General features: G+C 42.6%; 1 protein-coding gene across 1 annotated transcript in view; it reads left to right on the top strand.

Moving 5' to 3' along the window:
- PCNX2 (pecanex 2) overlaps positions 1 to 27547 on the top strand; it is a 305854-nt gene that overhangs the window by 240717 nt on the left and 37590 nt on the right. The window contains exons 24-25 of the mRNA XM_035008472.1: positions 7046 to 7104; positions 11028 to 11243. Coding sequence (XP_034864363.1) covers positions 7046 to 7104; positions 11028 to 11243 — 275 coding nt within the window. The remainder of the gene's footprint in view (positions 1 to 7045; positions 7105 to 11027; positions 11244 to 27547) is intronic.

Raw genomic sequence — 27547 nt, 5'->3', positions numbered from 1 at the left:
TTCCTTCCTTCCTTCCTTCCTTCCTTCCTTCCTTCCTTCCTTCCTTCTTTCCTTCTTTCCTTCCTTTCTTCCTTCCTTCCTTTCTTTCTTTCTTGTACTGTCCTTACTTTTGTTACCCTCATAAAATGAATTGGGAAGTATCCTCTCCTTTTCTATTTTTTGGAAAAGATTGTGTTTGATTGGTGTTCTTCCTTAAATATCTACCAAAAAAATATTGTGGGAATTTTGACAGGAATCGTGCTAAACCTTTATATCAGTTTGGAAAGCATTGGCATCTTTACTATATTGAGTCTTCCAATCTATGAATATGGTACATCTCTCCATTTGGTTAGAACTCCTTTTATTACTTTCATCAGCATTTTTGTATTCTTCAGCATACAAGCCCTGATATATGTTTTGTTAGATTTAATAAAACCAAAGTATTTCCTCTTTTTTTTGAGTGATTTAAATGTATTTTTTAAAATTTTGGTATCCATTGTTAGTACATAGAAATACATTTCATTTTTGTACACTTATCTTGTACTCTGAAACCTAACTGAGCTCACTTACTAGGTCTATGTTTTTGTTTTGTTTTGTGTTGTTTTTGTGGATTCTTTGGAATTTCCATGTCAATAATCATGTCATCAGCAAATATGTAGTGTTTTGTTTTATTTCTTTCTTTCCAAACTGTGTGCCTTTTATTTGCTTTTCTTGTCTCAATGCACTGGCTAGGACTTCCAGCACTGTGTTGAATAAGAGTTATTAAAGTGGACATATTTGCATTGTTCCCAGTCATACGGGGAAAGCAATTCAGCCTTTCACCATTAAGTATGATGTTAGCTGTAGCTCTTTAGTAGATGATCTTTATCAAGTGAAGAAGTTCCTTTCTATTCCTATTTTTCTGAAAGGTTTTTTTTTTTTTTTTTTTTTAATCATGAATGGGTCAACTATTTTTTCTGCACCAATTGACATGATCATGTCATTTTTTTTTCTTCTTTAGCCTGTGAGTATGATGGATTACATTGACTGATTTTCACATACTAAACCAGACTTACATTCCTGGAATTGATCTGTAGATTTATTGTTTTTTCATTCTGTCTTTGTCATGCTTTGGTATCAGAGTAATACTAGTTTCATAAAATAAATTGAGAATTGTCTCTTCCTCTTGCAGTTTCTGGAGGCGAATGTGTATAACAGGTGTTTGTTCTCTTTTAAACATGTGTTAGAGTTCTCCAGTAAAACCATCAGTGCTTGAGTATTTGTTCTTGAGGAGTTTTTAGATTAACAATTAAATTTCCTTAATAGGTAGAGGGCTATTTAAATTTTCTATTTCCTAATGGGTGAGTTGCAGCAACTAATGTTTTTTGAGGAATTGGTCCATTTCATCTACATTATAAAATTTACACATACAAAGTTGTTTGTAATGTTTCCCGTTATCCCTTTGATATCTACAGGGTTGGCAATATATTGTATTGGTAGCTTGTGTTCTCTCTCTCTCAATCTTTTTTGGGGGGGTGTGGTCAGGCTTGCTAGAGATTTGTCAACTTAATTGACATTTTCAAAGAACCATCTTTGTTCTTTGTTTTTCTCAATATTTTTTGTTTTCAATTTCACTGATTTTTGTTTCTTATTTTTTTCCTTATGGTTTCTTGGGTTTATTTTGCTCTTCTTTTTCTAGATTCTTGAGGTGGAAAATTAGATTATTAATTTGAGATTTTCCTTCTCCTGTTATGTGATGTACTTAGTGAATTTTCACTACTGTTTTAGCTGTGTCCCACCAAGTTTGATATGTTCTGTTTTCATTTTCTTTCAGTTTAATTCATTTTCATTTCCATTGAAACTTTATCATTGACACATGGGTTATTTAAAATTGTGTTGTTTGGGGTGCCTGGATGATGCAGTCAGTTGGGCATCCGACTCTTGGTTTCAGCTCAGGTCATGATCTCAGGGTTGTGGGATTGAGCCTCACATCAGGCTCCATGTTCAGCATGGAGTCTGCTTGGATTCTCCTTCCCTCTCCTTCTGCTCTTCCACCCCACAGTTGTGCATGTCCTCTCTCTCTCTCTCAAATAAACAAATCAATCTTAAAAAAAAAAAAAAGAATTGTGTTGTTTAGTTTGCAACTGTTTAAATATTTTCTTGTTATCTTTCAGTTATTTATGTCTAGTTTGAGTCCATTATGGTTGGAAAATACACTTGGTATTATTTCAGTTCTTAAAAATTTGCTGAGATAGTTTTATGTTCCAGGTTATGTTCTATCTTCGTATATGCTTGACTGTGATGTGTCTTGAGGTGTGAACTTCCTTGAGTTTATCTCCAATTTCTCCTCTTCTCATGGGACTCTGATGACTAGAATGTTAAATCTTTTGTCATAATCCCACAGGTCTCTGAGACTGTTCATGCTTTTCAGTCTGTTTTCTCTCAGTTGTTCAGATTATATATCTATTGTTCTATCTTCCAGGTCACTGATTCTTTTCTCTGCTCTGTCATTTTGCAACTATCCTTCCATTGAGTTTTTTATTTTGCACATATATTTTGTATTATTTTGTATTTACTTCTATTGTATAGTTTTGGGTTTTTTTTAAGATTTTATTTATTTATTTGAGAGAGAGAGCGAGAGAGAGAAACAGCATGAGAGGGGATAGGGTCAGAGGGAGAAGCAGGCTCCCTGCCGAGCCGGGAGCCCGGTGTGGGACTCGATCCCAGGACTCCAGGATCATGACCTGAGCTGAAGGCAGTTGCTTAACCAACTGAGCCACCCAGGCACCCCTCTATTGTATAGTTTTACTTAGAAAATTTCTATTTGGGGGGCGCCTGGGTGGCTCAGTCGTTAAGCATCTGCCTTCGGCTCAGGTCGTGATCCCAGGACCCTGGGATCAAGCCCCACATCGGGCTTCTTGCTCCGCGGGGAAGCCTGCTTCTCCCTCTCCTACTCCCCCTGCTTGTGTTCCCTCTCTCACTATGTCTCTCTCTGTCAAATAAATAAATAAAATCTTTAAAAAAAAAAAAAAAGAAAATTTCTATTTGGTTCTTCTTGTATCTTCTATTTCCTTGCTGACTTTCTATTTTTTTTTTTTTGGTTGAGGTTCTATTTTTTCTTTTGTTTCAAAAGTATTCTTAATTGCTCATTGGAATTTTATGAACACCAATTCTAAATCTTTGTCAAATAATTCTCTCATTTCTCTTATCTCAGAATTGACATCTATTAATTGCCTTTTTTCACTCTGAGATCTTCCTGTTTCTCATTATGACAAGTAATTTTCTATTGAAATCTGGACATTCTGGGTATGATGTTATGAGACTCTGGATATTATTTAAACCTTTTGTCTCAACTGGCTTTCTCTGACACCACTCTGTCAGGAAAAAGGGAGAACTGCTTTGTTACTTCCAGATGGAGTTAGAAGTCAAAACCCAGGCCCATCAAAGGTGGCTGCATTGATAAAGACCCCCCACTTTTTTTTTTTAAAGATTTATTTATTTGAGAGAGAGAGAGAAAGGGAGAGCACATGCGTGCACGTGCACCAGTGGGAGGGGCAGGAGGAGAAAGAATTCCAAGCAGCCCCACAGGGCTCCATCTCACGACCCCGTGCCAAAACCAAGACTTGGATGCTTAACTGACTGTGCCACCTAGGCACCCCAAAGACCCCCCACCTTTAGTTTGGGATCCCAAACAGCTACTCCCTAAGGTACTGGGAACCAGAACTAGACCAGTCCTCCCAGATGGTAACAAGGTTGGTGGTTACCTGAATGTCTGTCCTCAGGCAGAGCCCACTATGCCAGCTGTATAACCCTGTGTCCTCAGGAGATTTCTCTCATGCCAAGTCATCTGAAGCACGTGGTGACCCAGCAGCCAGAAGAGCAGCTCTGGCTTTGAGAGAACTAGTAATTATCAGTGGCAGCAAAAATTAAAGATGCAAAATGAGCCCGAAGGAACCTTGTGTATATATCCAATTTAAAAGGTGACAGTGTCCTTCTATTTCAGCTCTGGCTACCATCTTTTGTCTAGACTTTTCTAAGGCCATCCTATCCCATGAATAGAACTACAGTCCATCCATAACTCCATTCTGGGTTTGCTATATGAACAGACACCCCTCAAACTTCTCATTCCAGCCAGTCACACTTCCCCATCAAAGAAACAGGAATAATTCTCCCATAAATAGTCTGTGTGTGCTGACAAATGGGAATACGAAGAAGTATAATTAATTGCTGTATTTAAGTGCCTCCAGTGAAACCTTATAAGAGAGAAGGTGCTTGTCTTAGGGAGACACATCAGAAGGTGAGAAAGCAAAATTTGAAGGGAGGAAACGAGTTTGGTTATTTGCATTCCATATTAACATAAGGGAAGATGCTTTGGAGTAAGTCAGCCTATCTGGAAAGGCCTATGACTAGGCTGTTGGCCTATGGCCCTCAGGACGATGTTGCCTAGCAATGAACAGGCACTTGCCAGGCAGGTGCTAGGAAGAGTATGTGCAGAGAGATGCACACCTAACATGTACCAGCATTCTGTACCCCCCTTGAGACTGAGGCATGAGATACAAGCCCCCGTTTTCTCTTTGAGCAGAATTGATGTTTATGCAATTGGACAGTTAAGGCAGAAATCCAATTACTGAGCTAATTAGCACCTTTGAATGGTAAGCACCAAATGTACAGGAGGAAAACACTGGAGAAAAGCTCAAATTACCCAGTATGGCTGACAGTTCACCTTCTTAGAGAGTCTGGTGGAGAGCCAGAGGCCCTGGGATACACAGGCAGGTTAGCTTAGTTATTGCCGATCGAATTTAGCACTCTGCGTCCTATAGCCTTATGAAAAGATAGCTTTCTAGTTAACATAGTTTTAGAAGGTGTTTTCAATCCCCAAGGAGTTTGGTAAATGACTTTCCTTTGGCTCAGCCCCACTTTAAAAATTGTTTATTCTGCTGCTGAAAATTCCATTTGTCCTAGGTCTTCAGGTTAAATTAAAATTCCATTTAGGGACTTATTATGCTGACATGGGATTTCGGCCTTCATTAGAAAGAATTTTGTTGTTTGCTGTATTTTTCGCCACCCTGGGCTCTTTTACTTTCAAAGCTGACCCAAGGTATTTGGAAGAAAAACTGAAGCAGTAATAGAACAGAGTGATGGGGTTAACAGCCTTTTTGAGATGCAACCAAATATTTCTTCTCTCCAACCCATCTGCAGAACCTGTCCCACAAAGCTCAAACAGGATCTCACCTAGATGGTTCTCAAATATCTGAGACAGATGAGAAAAAGAAAATACTTTTTTTCTTAGCTCCATCTAATTTTTTAATCTTTCTGATTCCCAAGAGACAAGTTCACAACAGAATTCTGCATTCTGAGGTTTCCTTTTAAGTACCATTACTACTAACAAGTGCTTGTCATTTATTAAATCACACTCAGGATGTCAACGATCATGTTTAACTCTAAGTTAGTGGCGGCTAGTCTCCTTCCTTCTTAGCAGGTGTCATGAGAGAAAAATTAATGTTAGAAACAGCATTATTTTGGACTCTTCATTTATTCATGCCAGTTGTGAGCAAAGGTGTGTCTTCAGGCAACTTAGGGTCTGGTGTAAGAGGGGGATATAATCAAATAATCATACAAAGAAATATATGACATGGTAGAGTCAGCCTACTGGGTTCAAATCCTGGCTCCACACTCATGTGTGGCCTTGGGCACTGCAGTTAATTTCACTGTGTCTCAAGTTCCTTCTTGGAGGGAATGGGTGTGATAATAATACCTATCTATGAATAATATCTATGTAATAATAATACATATCTATGAAGTTGTAAGGATATAATGAGTTAACTCACGTGAAGTATTTATGAAGAGAAGTGTTACGGAAATATTAGCCGTCATCATTGTTAGTAATATTAACTATGACAGGTTCCCCACAGGAGAGGTATGACGTGTGAAGGAGCATATGACATGAGTCTCACCTAGAGCAGGTGTCAGGAAGTCTTCCCTGAGAGCGATACTGGTGCCAGACTTGAAGCACTAGAGGTGTCTGTCAGGAAGGCGGGTGGGGTAGGAAGGACTCCAAGTAGAGGACGCAAGAGTTGCAGAGGATGGCAGGGAAGGCAGGGTGACAGGAATAGGAGGTCAGGGCACACTGAAGATGTGGAAAAAGGCTAGCATGGTTGGACCAGAGAAAGCAAAGTCAGGAACCAGGCATGCTAAAAATCAGTTTCTTCAAACTTACATGTAAGCCTGTATTCAATGATATATTTCTAGTGAAAGCCCTTTCTTAATGTCTTCGGTTTAACCATATGAAATTGCCATCTTTGTACATCATGAACAGTTAAATATCCAAGGTCATGTGGTTGAAGTCAATCTCCTATTTCATCCTTCAAAGGATGATGAGACCACCGCTGAAGATCTGAAATAAAGAGACGAAGCAGGTCAGGCACAGTGTCTCTGAGCAGAGCTGACTGTTGCACTTATAAAGGCTTTCTGGGACATGTGAAGTTCAAGGACGGCTGAGGTATTAGAGGCAGAAGTGGGTTGATACCATTGGCACAGACAGTTACCTGGGGACAGCCTCCTTTCTTACCTGGGTGACAGTCTGATCAGTCGCCCCTCACAAGTCTGGAGTGAGTCTGTCCCTCACTGGCTGGCTTGCAGAAGCAAGGGGCCACATGGGTCGGCTGGCTTACTGAGGCTCTGAACGGAGGTGAGTTGTCATAACTGGAGAGATTTAAAACTGATTCTGATGGCCATTTGTTGCCATGGCTACAGACCATCTCTCTTCTTTAAGTTTGTAAGAGCCGATTTCATTCTTGTGCTTCAACGGAAGAGAGGCCTATAAGAATGCGCCCAGTGCTTGAAAGCAAGTGTCTCCCAATCCTGAGTTGTCATCATCTCTCCCCTCCCCGTGTTTCTTGTACTTTTCCCTCTCTGTTATTGTGAGACCCCTCTTCCTTCCTGCAGCATGTCACATAGGAGCAATCACCCTGACTGGTAAGTTCCATGTCCCCTGCATTCCCCACCACACAGCCAATTCTGTAAACCAACTCTCTGTCCTTTGTAATGATCTAGTTGTGAAATTTTACCCTTTTGTGGTCCCTTCTAGCACACGGCGCGTGGATAATTCCAACACGAGACTGGTGGTCCAAATTGAAAAGGATCCAGGTAAGAAGATACCTTCCTTCTCTCTTTTTAAACTCCTTATTTCCTTATATAGATGGATTCCTTCAATCCAAACAGGGGAAATGAGTACTCACTCTTTTTCGTCACTGTGGAGATGATGTATGTCTCAGTAATAAATATGCTGACTGGAAAAATAAAACTATACAAATAGACTGACCAAACATCCTGATTTGGTTTGGTAATGCTTTTTTCCATTACTTAGAATTGATGTGGTACATGTTCAGTATAGAATGACTCTGTCAATGAAGACATTTTAGTTTATGTGACAAAAGGCAAATACAGACTCTAAACCTTGCTTTTGTTCTTGTAGCAAAAAAATTCTTAGGAAAATCGTCAGTGTTGTGATGTCCTCAAAGGCAAATGATTCCCAGATCTAAGATCCAGAAGTCTTAAGAAACTTCGTTCAACATTAAGCTATGGAAGGAGTTACCTTCTAGGAAATTATTTTACTTTTTGCTTTCTGTATTCTGTTTCATTTTTAACCATTCTACCTCTTTTTTCATCATATCAGAAGGCAAATTTTAACTCTTCTCTATTTTTATCCACTTCACTCTCTCCCCTGTGCCAAAAGGTTTGTCTAGGAAGAGTGGTATCATGTCATTATCTATATTTGAATTGCATATACATGATTAATTTGAACTCGTAATTTGATGTGGGAAAATACCTAGAGAGAGAGGTTTATTTTTTGTTGACCTAAAGTTCAACTTGTCAGTACAACTTGGTGGGGGTGATGCACAACTATGGGACTCTGTGACATTGCAGGGCTATTGACATTAGGCATATGGACAGTTTCACAAGTGCATCTTCCCTCCAGTTATTCATAATTGTTGTCTCATTTTAATCCAATTACATGGATCTGTGGTCAAGGTGTTCTTTCCACAAAGACTCCACTTTGGTGGCTGAAACCATTTTTGTTTTATTTAAATATCAAACAGTTTGAACAATTAAGCAAAAATTAATTCTCTCATTCAGGCCTTCCCTTTAAAAGTGGCGGAGACCCAAAGTAATCTCTAATTAAGGTCTTGGGATGCATGCTGATTCATCACTGAAAGTGAATTGAATGGCAGGTCAGGCAGGCTTCATCTGCACTGAAGACTCAGCATACTGATACTTCATTAGACTACATGACATGACTCAGCCCACAGAACAGTTCATTTCTCTCTGTTAATCATAATTAGGTTTATAAGTGCCCTAATTTCAATTTGGTCTTCAACTGTCATGAATGCCCAGCAAGGATATTTATAATTTGATGTCTTATCTTAGAGATTTCTTACAGGTGGATCTGTGCTCTTCCTTATGTAGGAAGGGGCCAGCCTTCACCTTCCTGCACCCCCAATCATGCTCCCTTTCCCCAGGGTCCAGAGCAAGGGGAGCTCTGTTCAGATCTGCAATCCTCATCTGGACCTTCCCTGATGCTGCCTCCACTCCAACAGACAATCTAGAAGGGAGCCTTGAGTTTAGCTTTAGGCATTTCCTCTTTGGGGAGACTCTGCTTCTCTGACTTTCCAGAGCCAGAAGTTTACTCCCAAACATGAGAGGCTCCTAAAATAAGAGTACTGAATGTAAACATTTCTCCCAGACCCTCCTGGCACTTCCTCCACCCACAAGACCACGGAGCAGGAGGACGTCCAAATTTATCCAGTCTTCTCTTTAAAATCTTTCTGTCCTTCATCATGAGAGATCTGGTAGAGGGAGTGGAAGGGAGATTAAAGGAAATACCCATAAGCCTCCAATCCCACCCCCCCACACAACTTTCCATTTCCTCTTCTGTACCCTTCCTTCACTCCTCTCTTGGTGTCATTATCCACCTAATTCAAATGGCTACAATTAAACAAGCAAACACGTAACTGCTGGTAATGCTGAGTCTTGACAAAGATAAAGAACAGCTAGAACTCTCAATCACTGCAGCTGGAGGGGCTACAAACATGGTACAGCCACTTTGGAGAACAGCATCCCCACTCCTAGGTATTTACTCAAGAGAAAACAAAACTACATTCACATAAACTTCAGCTCATGAATATTTTGGGTGGATTTCTTCCTAATCACTACAACTGGAAACAACCCAAATGTCCTCCGATGGATGAATGGATAAACAGGCTCTAGGACACGCATACCACAGAATACTACTCAACACTAAAATGGAACAGACTGCTGGGTACAGCAATATGGGTGAATCTCAAATGCATCTTTCTAATTGGCAGTTATATGACTATGCATTTATTAAGATTCATAAGATTACACACTAAGATAAATTTTACTCTACATAAATTATCCCTCCATAAATCTGAATTATATATATAATTTAAAAACAGTAAATGACATCTGTATGATGTATCTATGTGTATATAATATGCAAAAACATGTATTTGTATATAACATATAATACTAGTAGTAATCATTTATATTGTAGCATACATATATGAATTGATGCTGTTTATTGTCTCTATTCCTCAATGACTTTGATTTCAAAAAGCTCCAGGAGTTACTTGACAGGTGTGTTCTTAAAAACAAAATTCTCTTAAAGAGGCTATAGGACCTATGGTGTTATCTATGATTCAACAGATATTTAGTTAGTCCCTTTTGCACGGTAGGACTTCTGCCAGTGTTGGGACACAGAAATAAGCAAATTCAGACATAGATCTGTCTTCCTTCATGTCATGTCTTCCTCACGTTACTTTCTCCACTGCACTGGAAAAAATCAAATGTGAATCAAATAACTATATATACACAAAAACCGAAAGTCAGATTCCAACTGTGACAAGTGCTTCAGAGCTGAGGATCATGGTGCCGAGAGCCAGTAATAGGGGATTTGGCCCAGCAAAGTGATCAGTGGAGGCTTCCCTGAAGTAGCCATTAAGATGAGGTCTGAAGAATAGTTAAGTGTTCAAAAGCCAGAGAGGAATGGAAGAGCAACCCAGGCAGAAAGATTTGTGTCTACAAAGGCCCAGGGTGGGAAGGGCATGTGAGTCCCAACACTGGAAGAAGTTCTATGCTGGGCATAAGGGAGAAAGGAGGAGGATGTTTGTGTGAAGTGATGATGGAGATTGAAATAGGGAGCAGATCTGACGTGCCCCTTGTGTGTCCATATATCCTAGGTTTGCTCCTAACTTACACCTATGACTGTCCCAGCTTTTACCTGGGAATGCTAAATTATATGGGATCCTATTATAGGTGATGCAAAGAAGACTTGTTTCTATCTGAAGAGCACTGAAAAACCACTAAGGGCTAGAAGGTGATGGGGTTGAGGGGTCCTAGATAGCACATTCAACTTCTCAATTTGAAAAGCTCATTCTGGCTGAATTGTAGGGAATAGATGAGGTGGTAGGTCCTAATGAAGATGCACTGGGAGTCATAAGACTAGTGTGGCTGCCCACGTGAGAAACAATGCAGCTTGGAATAACGTAGGGGTAATGCAAATGGGGAAGGGTAGAAAGATGCAAAAAATATTGAAGAAAGTAAAATTGAGACGCTGGCGTGTGAAGGAGTGGGAACAGAGATCCCTGGGTTATGGCTATCTGGGTGGTGGTACCAATTGCTGAAATAGGCAACAGAAGGGGGCCCGACCTGGGCATGCTGAGATGTGGAGCATTTGATACATACAAGAACAGATGTTAAGTGAACAAGTAGGTACACAGGTCTAGAGCTTAAGACAAGAGACCTTACCTGGAGGTATGAATTTGTAAGTCATCTGCATTAAGACAATAATTTAATCCATCTGTATAGAGGAGACTGCCCAGAAAGATGATAAAGGAAAAAAAAATAAGAGGGTCTCACAAAGTCAACAAAAATGGGCAAAGTATCTAAAAAGCCTGATTTACCCTTGACCAAATGACAACTCATAGTTTCCTAGGTCTGCGTGTATAGGAGTAAGTACCCACTGATCTTATTTCTTGTTCTGTCTTTAGGGAATGATGACAACAATCTTAATTCCATCTTTTATGAGCACCTGACAAGGGCCCTGCAGGAGTCCCTGTGTGGAGACTTAGTTCTTGGTCGGTGGGGTAACTACAGCTCTGGCGATTGCTTTATTTTGGCCTCCGACTACCTCAACGCTTTTGTTCACCTGATTGAAATTGGAAATGGTCTTGTCACCTTTCAGCTTCGAGGACTGGAATTTCGAGGTAAGAATCTCTTCATTGTGGAAGGTGTTGGAAGCCGGTTGCCTCAATTAATTATCGTGCAAAGCTTTCATGAGGAGATGCCATGAAAGAGCAAGAATTTAATGCTTGTCCTATAGTTGGAGGATGAGGGAGCTGGTTACACCTGCCTTTATTTGTGTATTCTGATATAGACACATCCCAGTCATCTGAGGGAGTAATGAGGTGAAACGTGTCATCTGATGTAAACCTTGTGGCGTGGCGAGTCAAAACTTCGGTTTTAATCTTTCTGGGAAAAGCTCAGAAATGACAGGAGGTTGTGGAGCATGCGTGGGCTCTATGTGGGGTCAGCCAGGCCTGAAACAGAACCTACTTCTGTGGGTTTCGGGTGTTGTGGTCTGTAGTGGGCCATTGTTCCGTGTCTAGCTTTTTCTCTTCAACTGTACGATGAGAAAAGAAGAAGAATGGCGGCCTCATAAAGTTGTGTGACTTAAATGAGGTCATGTATATGCGGGCACAAGGTGGATGCTTATTGCTTTGCAGTTATTGAGTTGACCTGAATCTTGAAAGCATGACCCTAGTTTTCCCATTAATACGCCGTTGGAGCTGAGTGGTGGAGCGTGCAGGGATTAGCATAATAGATGTGCTCATGGGCCTTTCTCCTGTGTTCTTTGGTTATTCCCTCATTCAGTACATGTTTTTCTAACACCTCCTCTGTGTCTGGCCGAGTTCTAATGCTGGAGGTGCTGTGGGCACGTGACCTGAAAGACTCTTACCCTTGTGGTGTTGACCTTCAGCAGGAGATGTGGAAAACAAACAAGTCAACAAATGAGCAAACTAATCACAATGGTGGAAAGTGCTATGAAGGAAGCAGATCCAGTCTGTGACCGTCATCACTGCAGAGGGCGGGGCTGAGATGCTGCTACATTAGATGGGGCGGCCAGGGAAGGCGAACAGGAAGAAGGATGTTGTGGGCTAGGAGTTTCTGAGTGCTACATGGATGAGCGGGGAACCCTGATGTGACCAGAGCTATCTAGCAGGCCGGCAGCAGCGTGGCACAGGAGGGGGTGGGAGCCCAGGCATGTGGGGCCTCCCAGTCAGGGCGAGAGGCTGCATTTATTCTGTGCATGATGGGGAGCCATTAGGAGTGTCTCGTAGTCACCCAAACAGGAAAGGAGGGGGAGACAGAGAAGTACAGGGAGATTTAGAGGTGGGAAGGGCTGGGCTCAGCGTTGGGGAGTGCGGGAAAGAGGAGGCTCAGCATGCTCCCCAGTTTCCAGGTTGAGCACCTGGGTAGACAGAGGTGCCTTTCCTGAGACTGGGAAGCCTAGAGGAAGAACGGCACTTTTGGGTTTGAGAGTGTCATCAAGGGCTCCATGTTGGATATTTACTTTTTAAATGCCCTTGATTCATCTAAGTGGATCTGTCATGTAATTGGACATAAGAGCCTTATAGTCATTCAGAAGATATTTATCAAGCACTGGGCTAGGTGCTGTGAATACAAAAGTGCAGGGCCCCACCTTAAGGAGTTTGGAGCCTTGCCGACAAGAGGCACATACTGAGCAATAAGCATCATGGCAGTGCCAAGCATGGGGCCCCACAAGGACCAGAGAAGAGGACTGGGATCAGACTGGACTGTGGGTCAGCTTGGCAGGGGAGAGGCTGCAGTTGGAGGGGAGAGGAGAGCACATGATGATAAAGAGGCGCAAAGTAGTCAGATGTGGTTTCCAGGTGGTTTGGGAGAAAGGGGTCCCAGACAATGCTGGAAAGATGATTAGGAGCCAGGTCATCACCATCCAGGACCTCACAGTGACAAAAACACACCTTTTAGCCAAGAACAAATTGCCATTATTTTATATTTTTAACACAATTACCTAACTCTTTAACCAAGCCTTTTGGTGCTAAGCATTAGTTTTGTGAATATCTGTTACTTGTATTAGCATTCCTAAATAAGTTTATACAAAAGAGAGGGTTTTTTTTAGATTGGTGGGTTCTGTGGTTTAAGCATGTATTCTGTGCATCCTTACAAATTTTAGGAATTGAATTCAGGGAACTTATTTTGGAAAAGGTTATTGGACCAAGGGAGTAGTGATCCAATTCTGCAGAATAAACGGAGAAGCCGTGTTTTCCCTGAAATTTTGCACAAATGCTAGAAAATGCTGCAGGAGGTAGTACAATAATGCAACAGACTTGTCTATTTTGAGAGCTTTTAGGTTTTTCTGGAATTAAAAGGAAGAACTTTTAAAGTGAGTCTGGTTTAACCTGAGTTAGAGCTTCTATCACAAGAGCTATATGACTTACAGCTCCTTTGGCAAACTGATGCTTGAGTTTAAAGGCTTCCAAGTTAACTGGACATTAGAAGTGTGCAGTACTTTGCCTGTGAGCCCCGCATATCACAAACAGGCGTTCTTCTTGACCCACCACCCTGAGTGTTTGGGCTTCGCCCCATACCATTTTGGAGGGCGTAACCAGCCGTCACAAAATGTAATGGTTTAAGACAACAAGGATGTCTTCTTTTACACTGTTGTGTGGGTGGCTGGTGGTTCTTCTGCTGTACTCACCCTGGGTTCCTCAGGTAGCTGCCTTCAGCTGGAAGATGAACCAGGCTGGAAGGTCCGAGGTGCTTCATCTGGAGCTGGCTACTCTGGCCCCGTGGCTGTCCTCCGGGTGCTGCTCAGTGTCTAGGGGGCTGGACTAGGTGTGGTCTGGGTGGTCTCGATGTTCCAAAGGGGAAACATGGCCACTGAAAGGCCCTTATGGCCCAGTCTCTGGGGCAGGCACCATGCCACTCCCACCATGCCCTATTGGCAAAAGCCATCCCCAAGGACAGCTCCAATTCACGTGGTAGAAAGTGACCCTGTCACACAGCAGGAGTCACTGGGGGCCAGTCTTGGAACAACACACCAGCCTCCTGAAGCTGCCTCAGGAGAACCCAGAAGGAGGCTCAGAGCTGACATGCGTGTGCTCGGGCCTGAGACAGAGGCAGTTGTGTTTGGGGAGACTGCCCAGGAGGGTCTCCCCTAGGTGATTTTTCTCCCTCCTGCCAACTACAGGAGAAATGTAACCTGCCTATAAGAATGGCCTAAGCCTAGTAATGATGTCTTGGGAACAAAACGCCAGTTAACCTGCCCCGATAGTGCTCACTCCTGTGCCATATATTTTCTTTGACCTAGTTCTGCTGTAGATTGGAAGACAGCGCTATTAAGAGAGCAGGACAAAAATCTAAGTTATGTTGTAGTTGCAGGAGGGATCCAGTTGACCTAAAATGACTCTTCCTTTTTATACCTTTTTGCAATATATATTACAGTATTCCCAGGGAAGATCTTGTTTTCTTTCTCCTCCTTGAGTATTTTTCTAAGATCCACCTTCAGTGGTTCGCTTTTTTCTTCAATTCCCTATTTTCCCAAATAGCAGGCTTTATTTTGGTCAATTTTGACCTACTTCAGTATGACCTGGGGCAGTCAAAACCCAGCTGTGCTGGTTCTCCTCTCTGAAGCACACTGAGCTGTCAGTGGAAATGTGAGCTGCTCACGGCACAGACTGAGTCTAGGAAATGAATAACACACCCTGGAGGAAGAGGAAGACAACCTCCCATGGCCAGGGAGCAAGAAGTCCACCTGTCCATTTCTCACTGCAAGGGATGCAGTTGTATCAATAGGAGTTTTTAATTGCAAGCAACAGAAATCAACTCTAGGGAACTTAACCAGGAGAAGGGTTTATTGGAAGATATTGCACGGGACACAGACTTTCTGAGAAGGCTGGAAAAGCAGGCTTGGTGGCTGTAAGTCAAGAGCCATGTCTAAAATCACACCACAGCACTGATCTCATGAAGCAGTCACATGGGGACCTGGGCACTACCCTCGCTTTATTGACACTATGATCCTGGATCCTGGATGCTGCCCCTGCCACTGCTACCCCCTGAATCTGGATGAAGAGCCCCTGCCACCAACTCCCTTACAGAATACGTCCCATGCATCTGCTTCTTTGTGTCACCAGCACATTAGTCAAAGTCTGGGGTGCAGCTCATGGATGAAGCAGAGACCACATGCATATGCTCTAGATGCAAGGGTGGCCTGGAAAGAGGGTGTCTAAGTTCTTAGTTCCCAGAGCGGAAGATTACCACTGCCTCTTGCCAGGACTCATCATATGAGTACGTTGGTTGAAGTCATGCTAGCTGCTGTCATAGTTAAGTCCCAGATCTCTGTGACTGACACAACAGATGTTTCTTTTTGAACTCACATAGAATCCAATCATTGAGAGGAGGTGGTGGGGGTAGGGGCTGGTTCCCTTCCACACCATCAAGGATCCTGGCTAATAGAAGCTCTGCCTAGTCCCTATCACATTGCTTTTGAGGTCACTCTGAGCTTCAACATGAAGCTGGCAGGGAGTGGAGGAGTGCCTGAAAGATTGTTTTGGGATAGGCCTAAACCTGGAATACATCATCTGTTCTTATATTCTATTGTTTAGAAGTGACATAGCTGTAAGAGAAGCTAGGAGATGTTATCTAGCTGAGTACCCAGGAGAAAAAATAAAAGTAAAAAGTTGGTGAGGAGTTAGCTAGTCTGGCATACTGGGTAATTTCCCAAACATACAATAGAGATTTAGATCCTGGATAGCCCAAAAAAATAATTAAGGTTCATGACACATCCTTTTTCTGTTGGCTGGTACTGTAGGGAATGATTGAAACCAGTTCAAACTAAGAATACATATAAGGAAGCCACATTTTTCTGTCCTGCTCCTTTTGGCTCATGTATCCTAGAATAGAAATAAATTCTTTACTGTTTAATGTAAAAAAACGGAATTGTGGTGCCCTGGCTGCTCTTGGGTTTATGAGTATTACTTGCATCTCCCTAACCAAGGAGGCTTTCAGGAAACCATTCAAGACTTGACAGATTAATCATTGGTTTTAAATCTAAATCAAGGTAATAGATAATGCCCTTTAGAAGGCCAGCAGTGTGAGGGGCACCAAGTTCAAGGTTTTTCAAAAGAAATGGAATCTATTGGATTTTAAGTCCCATTTAACCATCACTGTAGGTGGATACAGAAAAATGGAAAAGCAAGAGTTGATTATCAGTTCAATCCATTTCTGTTCTCCTTTAGTCTTCCAGGTGACCCAGGCTGATGGGTTTGCCCATTTCTGTTAGAAGGGGAGACAAATGAATGAGGAGTCACAGTGCTGTAAGCAAGAGAAACCAGGCTACTTGAAAATACTGTCTGGGGGCGCCTGGGTGGCTCAGTTGGTTAAGCGACTGCCTTCGGCTCAGGTCATGATCCTGGAGTCCCGGGATCGAGTCCCGCATCGGGCTCCCTGCTCAGCGGGGAGTCTGCTTCTCCCTCTGACCCTCCTCTCTCTCATGCTCTCTGTCTCTCATTCTCTCTCTCTCAAATAAATAAATAAAATCTTAAAAAAAAAAAAAATACTGTCTGAAGAGGGGAAGAACCAGGAGTAGGAGCCAAAAGTAAGAGGCACTGGAAGGAGTCTCTTATGACATGAATGTGAACTCCGAGCTAGGGACAGAGCACTGGCCTGTGAAGATGACACCTACCCTCAGAATGGCCACAATCCCATTGCTTCCTCCCGCTTAAAAAATGGGAAAGTGAGGAGCCCGGAGGTGAATACATTCTGCAGGCTCACGGCTAGTTAGTGTTGGAACTAGGCAAACGCACATGACTGTCTAGCTCTTAACCAGAACATCTCTTTCTACCTGAAAATTTTACGTTCTTCTTTTGGATATTTGTTTGGATTTGTACTGTAATGCTTATTTAGTTTACAGAACACCAAGTAACTGGGGTAAAATGCCTTTGGTCACTGGCACATCCTTTCAAAAGTTCCACATTATTTTTCTAGTTGCCAAAAAAAAAAAAGCAACCAAAAGATATTTAAGATAACAAGATACTTAACAGAGCATCACAGATTACTTGGCCTCTCAGATTCCATAATTGGAACTTTGGTGTGATTTCTACGTTCTTAGTGTCTTTCCAGCTCTTACGGTCCATCAATTCAGGAGGTATAAAATATTTCCACCATATGATGCACTTGGGGGAAGTTGAACCTGTCCTCTGCTGGAGTCCAAGTATAGTTCTCCCACAGGGAGTAGGTCCTGTTGGTGGCTATCCCAGTCTTGAGATCACGGCTGCAGACTTCCTGCTAATACAGTGCCACACAGAGAAGGTCGGCACCCCTGAGCATTAGTGCACCAGCTGGTGATAGGACTGGGCAGTGAAACAGAGTAGAGGGATTTCAGGCAAAGGGAAGAGGAGGGCTTGCTATGATGGCAAGTGATAGAATCCCAAGGGCTGGGAGGATGGAATCCATAGTAGCTCGTCGAGAGGAGGGAAACATATGGCCCAGATGCAGGTAAAAGATGGGCGTGAGATGGAAGAATGGATGGAGTAGGGGGAGTACAGTTGGCCAGTATGAAGAGCCCCCGTGGGGTCAGGGATTGTGATGTTAAAGGAAGATGTGTTAAGGTTGCTCGTGTTTTCCCCTAAGCCACCTGCAGCTTCATGGGCAGAGCTGGGCTTAATCGGGATTGAGACCAAGTCGACTGAGTGCCATAAGATAAACCAAGGACAGGGGAACTGACAGCGTGTGTAAGGGTCTGATGATGATGGCAATGGCTGGCCACGGAATGCCAGCTGAGAGAGAGGAGGAGTGAGGGTATGAGAGAGGTGGAACTAGGACCCGGTGAAGGGCTTTCTGGATCCAGGAAAGGTGTCAGGGTTGTTGAAGTTGCAGCGTTAGAGGAAACGAGCTGGAAAGACAGGGGGTGGTTGCAGGAGAGCAAGAGGTTTGAAACTAACACTCACAGGGGGAGACAGTCTTTGGTAATCACAGCCTAGGGTCATGGCCATGGAAATGAGTGGCTGAGGTTGAGTGGAAGATGGGATCATTAGAGGAGTGGGAGTCAGGGGCCCGGATGCTGGAAGGAGCATCTCTGTGGATCCTGAAATCTCAAGAGGGATGGCCAGAGGTATGCTGAGGAGTGTGAGTGACCCCGGGCCAGAATCTCCATGGACTTGGAGTGATCTAGAGGGCCCTGGAAGGAGGCAATGAGGGAGAATGGTGCGGGGTAGACAGAGAGAATGGTCTGACAGCATCCCTGAGAAGCAAGGGATGAGCCCCACTTGGGAGAGCTGCAGAGGGGACAGGGAGAGCCAGCTTTCCAATAGGCACCAAAGAGAAGAGGAGAACATGCAGAGAAGTTGAGGAATAGATCATGAGTTCCCGAGGGCACAGTGAAAGGATCTCCAGAGTTTGTGGCCTGGGTGGAAGTCGGGTGGTAGTTAAGATCAGGTCAGAAAATGTGATTTGTCCAATGCTATGGCAATTAGGCTATAGGGGGTCCTGGGCTCCCCATGGCAGATGACATGAACTGCCATAAAGCAACATTCTCTCAAGGGTGATGAAGCGGATCCTATCATCTAAGACTGGGTCACATGCAGGGAAGTTTTGGGGCTACTGAGATGGAATTTAGTTATGTATGCAGATTTCATTAGCCTCATTAATACAGGACTGCTACATTTTTATCACAGCAAGATTAGTTTTCCAGAAATTTTCTAAGGGGAGGTCTTAGGAAATATTAGTGTCATTTGATAAAGTGGGGTTTTGGAAACCCATATCAGAAATCAATGATGTTGGGGCACCTAGGTGGCTCAGTCATTGAGCGTCTGCCTTCAGCTCAGGTCATGATCCCAGGGTCCCGGGACCGAGTCCTGCATCAGGCTCCCTGCTCCGCGGGAAGCCTGCTTCTCCCTCTCCCACTCCCGCTGCTTGTGTTCCCTCTCTCGCTGTGTCTCTCTCTGTCAAACAAATAAATAAAATCTTTAAAAAAAAAATGCATGCTGTTATGTGGACATTTACCTTTTCTATTAGTTGTCTAACTATACAGTTTTCTGTCAATTTATTCTTTTCTCAGTATTTCTTTAGGATGAATGATCCTGAATTTGAATATAATTTAGGTTTCATATATGCATTCCCATGGGACCAAATACTTCCATTGTTTGCTCATACAGTAGTTCAAACAAGAAACCACATCAATATAGATTACTTTGTCCTCTTATTTAGAACAAAGTCATGATGAAAATTACGTTTGTTTTTAAGTCCTTGTATATCTAGATCATGGAGATCAGTATGTGACCATGATATCGGACACGTGGCCACATACAGTGTCTGGGTCAATAAATGTTTCTTGATAATAAAATCATAAGTCATAATCTAAAAACCAAATCTTATTTTCAGTATTTTTTTTTTAAAGATTTTATTTATTTATTTGACAGAGAGAGACACAGCGAGAGAGGGAACACAAGCAGGGGGAGCTGGAGAGGAAGAGGCAGGCTTCCTGCTGAGCAGGAAGTCCGATGCGGGGCTCGATCCCAGGACCCTGGGACCATGACCTGAGCCGAAGGCAGACGCTTAACGACTAAACCACCCAGGCACCCCTATTTTCAGTATTCTTGCAAAGTTTATAGAGGCAGTTCTTTATTCATGCAGGCTGTGAAATATTGATTCAACCCAGTGCTGTTAGACTGTGAGGCTCTCAAAGGCTGAGACTCCTTGTCTTATTCATGTCCCTCCTCCAGTGTGCTAACTGGCTCATGCAGGATGCCCAGTAAATACTGGTTGAGGGAGAAATTAGAAGCCGTCCAAGGTTTCCTGAGCATCAGTTCTTTGCCAGGTACCATACTAAGCACTTTAATTATAGTCCTCATAATATTCTAGGATATTCCTTATAATAACTCTATAAAGTGAGCAGGTGTTACTATTCCTACTTGAGACATAAAAAAATCGGGGGAATGAGGTTCAGTAAGTTGCTCCAGGCTTCACAGTCCACAGTGGTGGAGGAGGGGTAAGCACATGGATGTGGATGTCCCCAAGGTCCATGACGTTTACAGTACACCACACTGCCTTGGAGGGGACAGAGGGAGGGATGGAGGGAGGAGGAAGGGAGAGAGGGAGGAAAGAGAAAGAAAAGAATAAGTAACCATTTTTTAAAAATCTCTCTGGTTGTTGAAACTTAGAAGTTTTACCTGAAAGTGCTCTTAAATCTTAAGATGGTATCACCACCGTTAGCAGCTTAGTTTCTTGAATGATCAACTGCCTTAGCAACTGTGAAACCTGGAAGGCTCTTGCAGAATGAACGTGGGAAGCTCAGGCACGGTTATCAGGATGAGCCACACATTACCAGCAGATCTGGAAAACATCAAAAAATGGGATTTATGTGCCTGTTTGTGTGAAACGTTCTCGGCCATCTCATAGTTTGGCTAACACCCCATGATCACTGGCCTGTGGGGACATTTTTAAAATATCTGTGCCACTAATCTTATCTAAAGTTAATCCAACCCAAACCTTTCTCCTAACTGGCAAATCCATGGAAAGCCATAGCTGTCCCACTAATCTTGAAACTATCTAGAATTCTTTCTTCTCTATGACAACATTCAAGTCATTAGCGAGTCCTGAGTTCCTGTGTCTACATGGCTCGAGTAATTGGTTAAATCCCTTGGGTCCAAACTTTACCCATAAAATAATAGGTTCTCCATTCAGAATTGCTAAACACCGTATTCTTCTTCATTTCAAATTGTGTGACACATTAGTGAGAGAGACAAAACCATACTTGTCTAGATAGCCAGTCTGGGAAGGAAAGGGGCTTTCCTGTTGGACATTCACAGGGTCTGCATATTTTAACAACACTCAAAAATAAGTTTGTTGGAGAAAAGTAAAATAAGACAACTTGGAATTAAATATGAATGAGAAAGTACCTGACTCTTCTGTGTAAAGTTGAGTGCATTGGTTTTCTCATCTGTGAGGGGGGCAGGAGGGGGAGAAAAACCATAGTATGCACAGAGGTAATTATTATATATTTCAATGTTTCTTATATCTATGCTTCAAACCTGCCCAATATAAGTTACCATGTACACGAAGTGACTTGGTTCATTTCATGTTCTCCTAGGGGCTGGTAGAAAAAAGTAAATTCAGAGAACTTTTGCTTATAATTTGTGAAGCCTTATTAGACAGTGTATGATGAGGGGAAAATACTGATTTTAAATTCAAAAGACCAGACCCTTCTACTGGAGGAGTTGCTTTTGAGACTCAGTGTCCTCATTTATAAAAGGAGAAATTACACCTGCATAAGCAGGTTAATGTGTGCGAGAAATGAGATGCTATCTGAGACATACTTTTCAAGTTGATTAATAATACATAAATGGATGAGGTTTTGAAATAAAAATTCTCTAAGAAAAAACAATGCTATTTCACTGACAGGTATTCCACCACATTTAAAATCCAGCTTGCCAAACAGGGCATAAGAGAATTTTTATTCATATGGGTATGTCTTAAAGCAAATTGAGTCTCCTTGGAATATAAAATGGTTACAATAAAAGTCTCTGCTGTGCCCACAAAATCCAATGTGTATAAATTATTCTAACATATTTTTTCCCCTACTGCGCACTGGGCCAATACACTTCTCCTAGATTCTCCCCGTGATACTTGAAAGGTGCACAAGTCCAATGCTGCCGAAGGCCTGGAACTTGGGACTAAGGGAGAAATTATCCAGTAAAATAATAAAGAACTAAACTCATTCAGTGTCACAATAGACCAATCCTACTCCTTGACTTCTGCTCCGTGACCTTGGTTGCATCCCATATTCTTGGCAATCTTTTTCTCCATCTTCAAGTTTGGATTAATTCCAAGGGGGTGATTATCAAATGGATGTTTAGCCAGCAGGAAACGGGATGTATAATAGGACAGCTTTACATATAAACATATTCTTGTTAGAATAATTATTTCTGCCCAGAAATTAAATCTGAAGTCTAGTAGATATAGAAGCCTCCTCCTGGGGCGAGTAGCTGGGGATAGATGACCTGCATCTACCTTTCAGCTCCTGTTCCAGGATTCTGTCCCAGAGAAGTAGTGCGGGGTGAGGAGGGGCAGAGAAATGCAGCTCTGTGACTTTAAAACTATAGAAGAGGTTTGCGGGGCGGGGGGCGAATCACACTGTGACTTTCCTGAAAATGGCCATAATTCAAAAACCTTAAAAAGTCTTCTCGGATATTATTTCATCTGGTCACATAATAGCCCCTTGATATAACTAGCTGGCAAGAGACAATGCTGGTTTAGATTTCCCCTGTTAGCATGTCTGTCGTTTTATGTCTGGCACCATGTGAGAAGCTCATTGAGCTGGGTATTTCTCCAACGAGCGCTGGCTGGGGCTGAGCTCTATCTCACACATCCACCGTGTTTCCAACGTGTAACACACATGTGTGAGGTCCAAACTTTCGTGGAAGTGAACTGCTCTGAGCTTAGCTTTGACCATATCTGGTGACCTCCTCCTTTTGTGGCCCTGGGCAATTCAGGAACGATCTTAACTGTGATCTCAAAAGGGAATACACTTTATAAAATCCACACACATCCTGAAGTGTGTGTCTCTAAGTCCCACCTGCAGCTTGATAAGCACGGGCTAAATCAGTTCTTTGCCTAATTACAGTCCACTCCATGGCCAGGGACTGATTCTCTCCTGTCCGTCCCTTTTTCGTGACCTTGTTGCTCAGCCCAGTATCTGGCATGCTGGGCCCATGAAGGCAGTGACCATATGGAAACTCAGCTCAGATTAATGTCCAGTGAAGTCATTTTAACACGTTATTCTTGGAGAACACTAAACATAGCAATGATGATACGTGGGGTTTTCCGTGGAACCCAGTTAGATTCTTTGGGACACCCTAGAAGTGTTTCTCAAAGTACGCATGTCAGATAAGGAGGAAAATTGGAGGATCGAGAGGCCTGATCTTTACAATATGTCGTGCATTTAGGCTTCATCGGGCGTGTTCTTGCTGGAAGGTTGTAAAGCCAGCTGACATTTTCTTTCAGTGAAGCCTTCCCGCTACAGGGGACCATTTTTAATGTGTCCCTTTGAAGTCCCCATCACATAATGGCCCAGCATCTCCTTCATGTGTTCTGACCTCTTGGTAAACAGCCCTAGTTCCAGTCCCCATCATTTCGCACCTGCAGTGGGACTGTGGGTAGCTGACTTCCCCTCACCGGCCTCTTCTTTGCTCCCCCAAAGCTGCAGGAGAATATTTCTTAACTGCAACTTTACTCGTGTTTCCTTGAGACTCAAAAATCCCTACGACCTGCCTGTTACCTACAAAATCATGTTCAAGTGCCTCGGTGGGGGTCAAGTTTCCACTCCAGCGGGCCCACCCTGAGTCCTCTCTCCTCTGGTCCAGGCTTCCCAGCCTGGATGGCATCTCCCCCACAGGGCTGTTTGGAATGGAACAGGGGACACTTTGGGTTGAGTTTTGGTTACCGGACCTTCTGTTCAGGCAACTGTTCTCTTTGGCTTCCCGTCTTTCCCAAGAAACATCAGCTCTACCTCTGGCCTGGCTGACCATGAGAGCAGGATGATGCCTGCATTCACCAGCCACACAGAATATCTACATTCCTGGGCTTGTCAGGGAGAACACATTAAAATTTATTGCCGCTCACTACACAATAATTGTCAGAACTGGGTGGAGAGAAAATGATCCATAGCAAGGATTTCCTCAAAGGGATGAAATTCTCCTGTCCTCAGGAGTCTCTAAAATCTGCCCTTGGGAGACACGAGAACCACATACTTAAAGCTAAATTGTTTTGGCCACCTATAGAGATGCTTTTTCTTTATTGCACTTTGGCTGTATTGGAACAGCTCACTGAGGCTTGTGTTCGTACTTTCTAGGCAATGCTGTTAAGGATGGTGTTCACCGTATTGCACAATATTTTTTTTATTAGGGTCTTGGGAATATTATCTTTCTGCTATCTTTGCCAGAAATAGCTATGACCCTTGCAAGGAATTATTCTGTTGTTGTCTTAAGGACACAAGAAACTATTCAAGTTTTCTTTGTACATTGGCTGCTAGAAAGCCCCAGTGCAATCTCTGGTCTACCTTTAGTAAATAGATAGGGTATCACAGAATGCAGTTAGGGTCTCTTGACATTATTCTGGCTTCATCATATTTTTTCTTATCCCCATTTTTACCTAAATTTTATCATTTGCCGTTGTACTGTGCATGCCTTCCTTATATAGCCTAAGAACTGCCTCACTTCTTCATTGAAAGAGAGTTTCTTGCTGAATTATATTATTTAAATTGACTTCATTCCTTTTGGGAAATAAGTGTGAATAAATAAGCCAACCCTGGCCTGTCGCTGGTAGATACGGCAAACTGCACTTAAAGGGGAGCAGTGCTTGCTGTCTGGGGAACCGACAAAGAGAAGAAGAAAGGGTCAGAGGTCAGGAGGGCTGCCAGGTATGCCAGGAATGGCCGCCCCACATGGTGGCCACACTCAGGAAATGGATACGTATCCTGTGTGGCAAGACATCTGGGATCTACTAGGTACATTTTCAGTTCCAAACATTAATTCCTTCTGCTTTAATTAGGCATTCTTGTCTATCAGAACTAAGACCCTAAGACATTCTCAAAATAATTCAAAAATTATTTACTGAATGCCTTCTTATGTCCCGCTGACAGACCATGAGAACACCACAACACAAAAGATGCCAAAAGTCGGTTTCAATGGAAACACCAGACAGAAATAGCTAGCCCGCTCGTCATTCATTGACACTGATGGTGTGAGAGGTCACAGTGTGGGAACAGTTGGCCTCTGGGGTTCCCTTTGGAGGGAATGTGCTCTAAACCCTGTGAGCCTCTCCGAGAAGACTATGGTCTTGACTTGCATTTGAGCAACAAATTAGTGCATGTCCAGAAATGACTGAGTTTCTTATTTTCATCTTCTTTTACAATGTGATCCTGACCCTGCATCTTTTGCTCCTAAGAGAAGGTCTCAGCACCTACCTTAACTGTTAATTAAAAGCCTGCAGCAGTTATGATGTCTCTGTTGAGTGGCGGTCCTTCATGGCGCACTGTGTCCTCACCTGTCCTTTCGTCAATGTCGTTCCTCATGGTGTGTGGTTTTACTTATCTCATTCATGTGGTGGAAATCTAAACTCTGCATTGTATGGTGCGCATGCGCACGCGCACACGCGTGCGGGCACACACACGGGCACACACACACACACACACACCTTCCAGTTTGTTTGATGTAAGAGGGAAAAAAACCAACCCTGACATTCAGCCCCACATGATAAATGCCTGGATGGAGAAGTATGGAGAGAGAAATTGGAAAGAAATGTGGATTTTGAGACATGTCATTTAACCAGATTTGTTCGTCTATTTGAGGTGAAAATCCTCTTCTCTGCTTCTTCCTTATGTAGCCTAAGAACTGCCTCACTTCTTCATTGAAAGAGAGTTTCTTGCTGAATTATATTATTTCCTGGCAGGACACCAGTGTGGTTGGTGTGCCATTTGGTGGATGGAACATCTGCCACGCCCAGAGTCTAGTGCCTGCCGTCCTAGGGTCCCAGTGGGCAGATCGGTTAGGACACTGGGGTCATTGCTCACTCTGGAAGCCCCAGAGCATGCAGTCTGAATTACTCACTGCTTCTAGTTCATGTATGTATTTATATACATCTCTATGGTTTTATATTGCAGAATGAGCTAAGAGACCCTTGAAATGTTTAAAAAGACTGCTTTCACCTAAGACCCAAAGCAGTGAAGTTTTGGGGAAAGACAAATGGAATCACAAGATCTGGGATCAGCCCTTCACCGTTATACTTTATGTTACACAACCCCTTACTGGTCGACTCCTATTTCATTGCCTGTTATCCTAACAGTTCTGTGTGTACATTATTATTTGAAGATTGTAGTTTTCCATCTCTGACCCATTCATTTGTACTATAAGAGAAGCTTAGTACCAACATTGACTTTATCTGCCACGTGCATAATGTAATCTGCTGTGCATTTTCTCAATAGGTATCTGTTGCCTGTGCATACAGTGATCTGGATTAATATCTTTCTTTTATTTATTCATTCAGTCATTCATTCAGGCATCCCACCAACCACTTTGTTAGCACCCACTATGTACCAGGCACTGTGAATAATGATATGGGATCTTGGAAAAAGTGAATGGTATGGAAATGAAAGTAGGGACAGTTTTCATGTTTGAATTAAGTCTCAAAAGACATGTAGAATGATTCAGACAGTCACCCTTTCAGCCATGGCTGAGTAACCAGTACTGGACTATCCTTCCTGCCATAAACAATTATAAAACTGGGAAAAATATATTCATCAACAGCTTTCAGGTATTGAACAGACAGTGCAAGGCTCTGATTATTGAGAGAAAGGAGACACACAAAGTAAGCTCCATAATAATTACCCTTGTTCTCTTCCTGGAAGCCCTTTCCTATCTGTAGTAGGGGGAGGCAGCATCCAAACAGAATCCAGTTGTCTTGCTGAGCTAGGGAGAGAGAATCAGAGTTCTGGATCGCTAATATAGCAGGACTTTGTGGGTCATAGTAGCAGATAGGAGTGAATTTCACAGAGAAGGTATGGCAAAAATCTGTACTGGGATCCTCCTTAGTGATTGGATAAATATTAACCTGCTGAATGTTAGAGACGAGTCCTGGCAGAGAATAGTAACAGGGGAGGTGTGAGCTATGTGGAGAATATGGAGGCTTAACAGTGCCAAGAATCATCCAGTGGAGACTACCTTGTCGAACATCCCAGGAATTCAACCGAGACCCCAGAAAGACTTTAGAAGTAGAGATATCATCACCCTAGAGATCTACTCTAGACACTCTCAAAGATTAAAAACAAGTTTCAAAAGGATCAAGATGACAAGCTGATGTGCAAATAAATGACCCCTTAAGAGAACATAACTCTCTCTTAAAAAAGACCAGACTGTCAACACTATAGCATCAACGATATACAGCATATAATAAAAGTTTCTAGATATGAAAAGAAGCCAAAGAAAAGGATCCCATAACCAGGAAAAGAAAATGATAAATAGAAACATAGCCAAAGATGTTGGAGGTAACAGAAGTTTCAAACAGTTATTAATATGTTTTAGGAAGTCCGAGGAAAAATTATCATAATGAATGACCTGATGGAGACTATCAATAGGAGAAAAAGAGAAATTCTAAAAATGAATAAAATACAACATCTGAGGTGAAACATTTAGAGGATAGAAGAAAAGATCAGTGGACTTGAAGACAAGGCAATAGAAACTATTCAAACTGATGCAAATAATAAAACGTTTAAAGAAAATAGAGACCCAGTGATCTGTGGGACAATATCAAGCATTATAACATACGTGTAAAAAATATAATAAAGTCATAAAGATTTTTAAACTCCTCAGAAGTGTTGCCTACACTAACTGTCCTTGCTTTTTCCTCTCCCACTGTCTTGAACTCGCTCCAAGAGGGCATCCTCTCCCCCACCCATCATGACACTGAAATCTCT

This window comes from Mirounga leonina, unplaced genomic scaffold (genome assembly GCF_011800145.1).
Source record: "Mirounga leonina isolate KUSES-001 unplaced genomic scaffold, KU_Mleo_1.0 Mir_152, whole genome shotgun sequence".
In the NCBI taxonomy this organism is placed as follows: domain Eukaryota; kingdom Metazoa; phylum Chordata; class Mammalia; order Carnivora; family Phocidae; genus Mirounga; species Mirounga leonina.
Note: the sequence above shows the minus strand (reverse complement) of the source record. Positions and strands in the feature narration are given on the sequence as shown.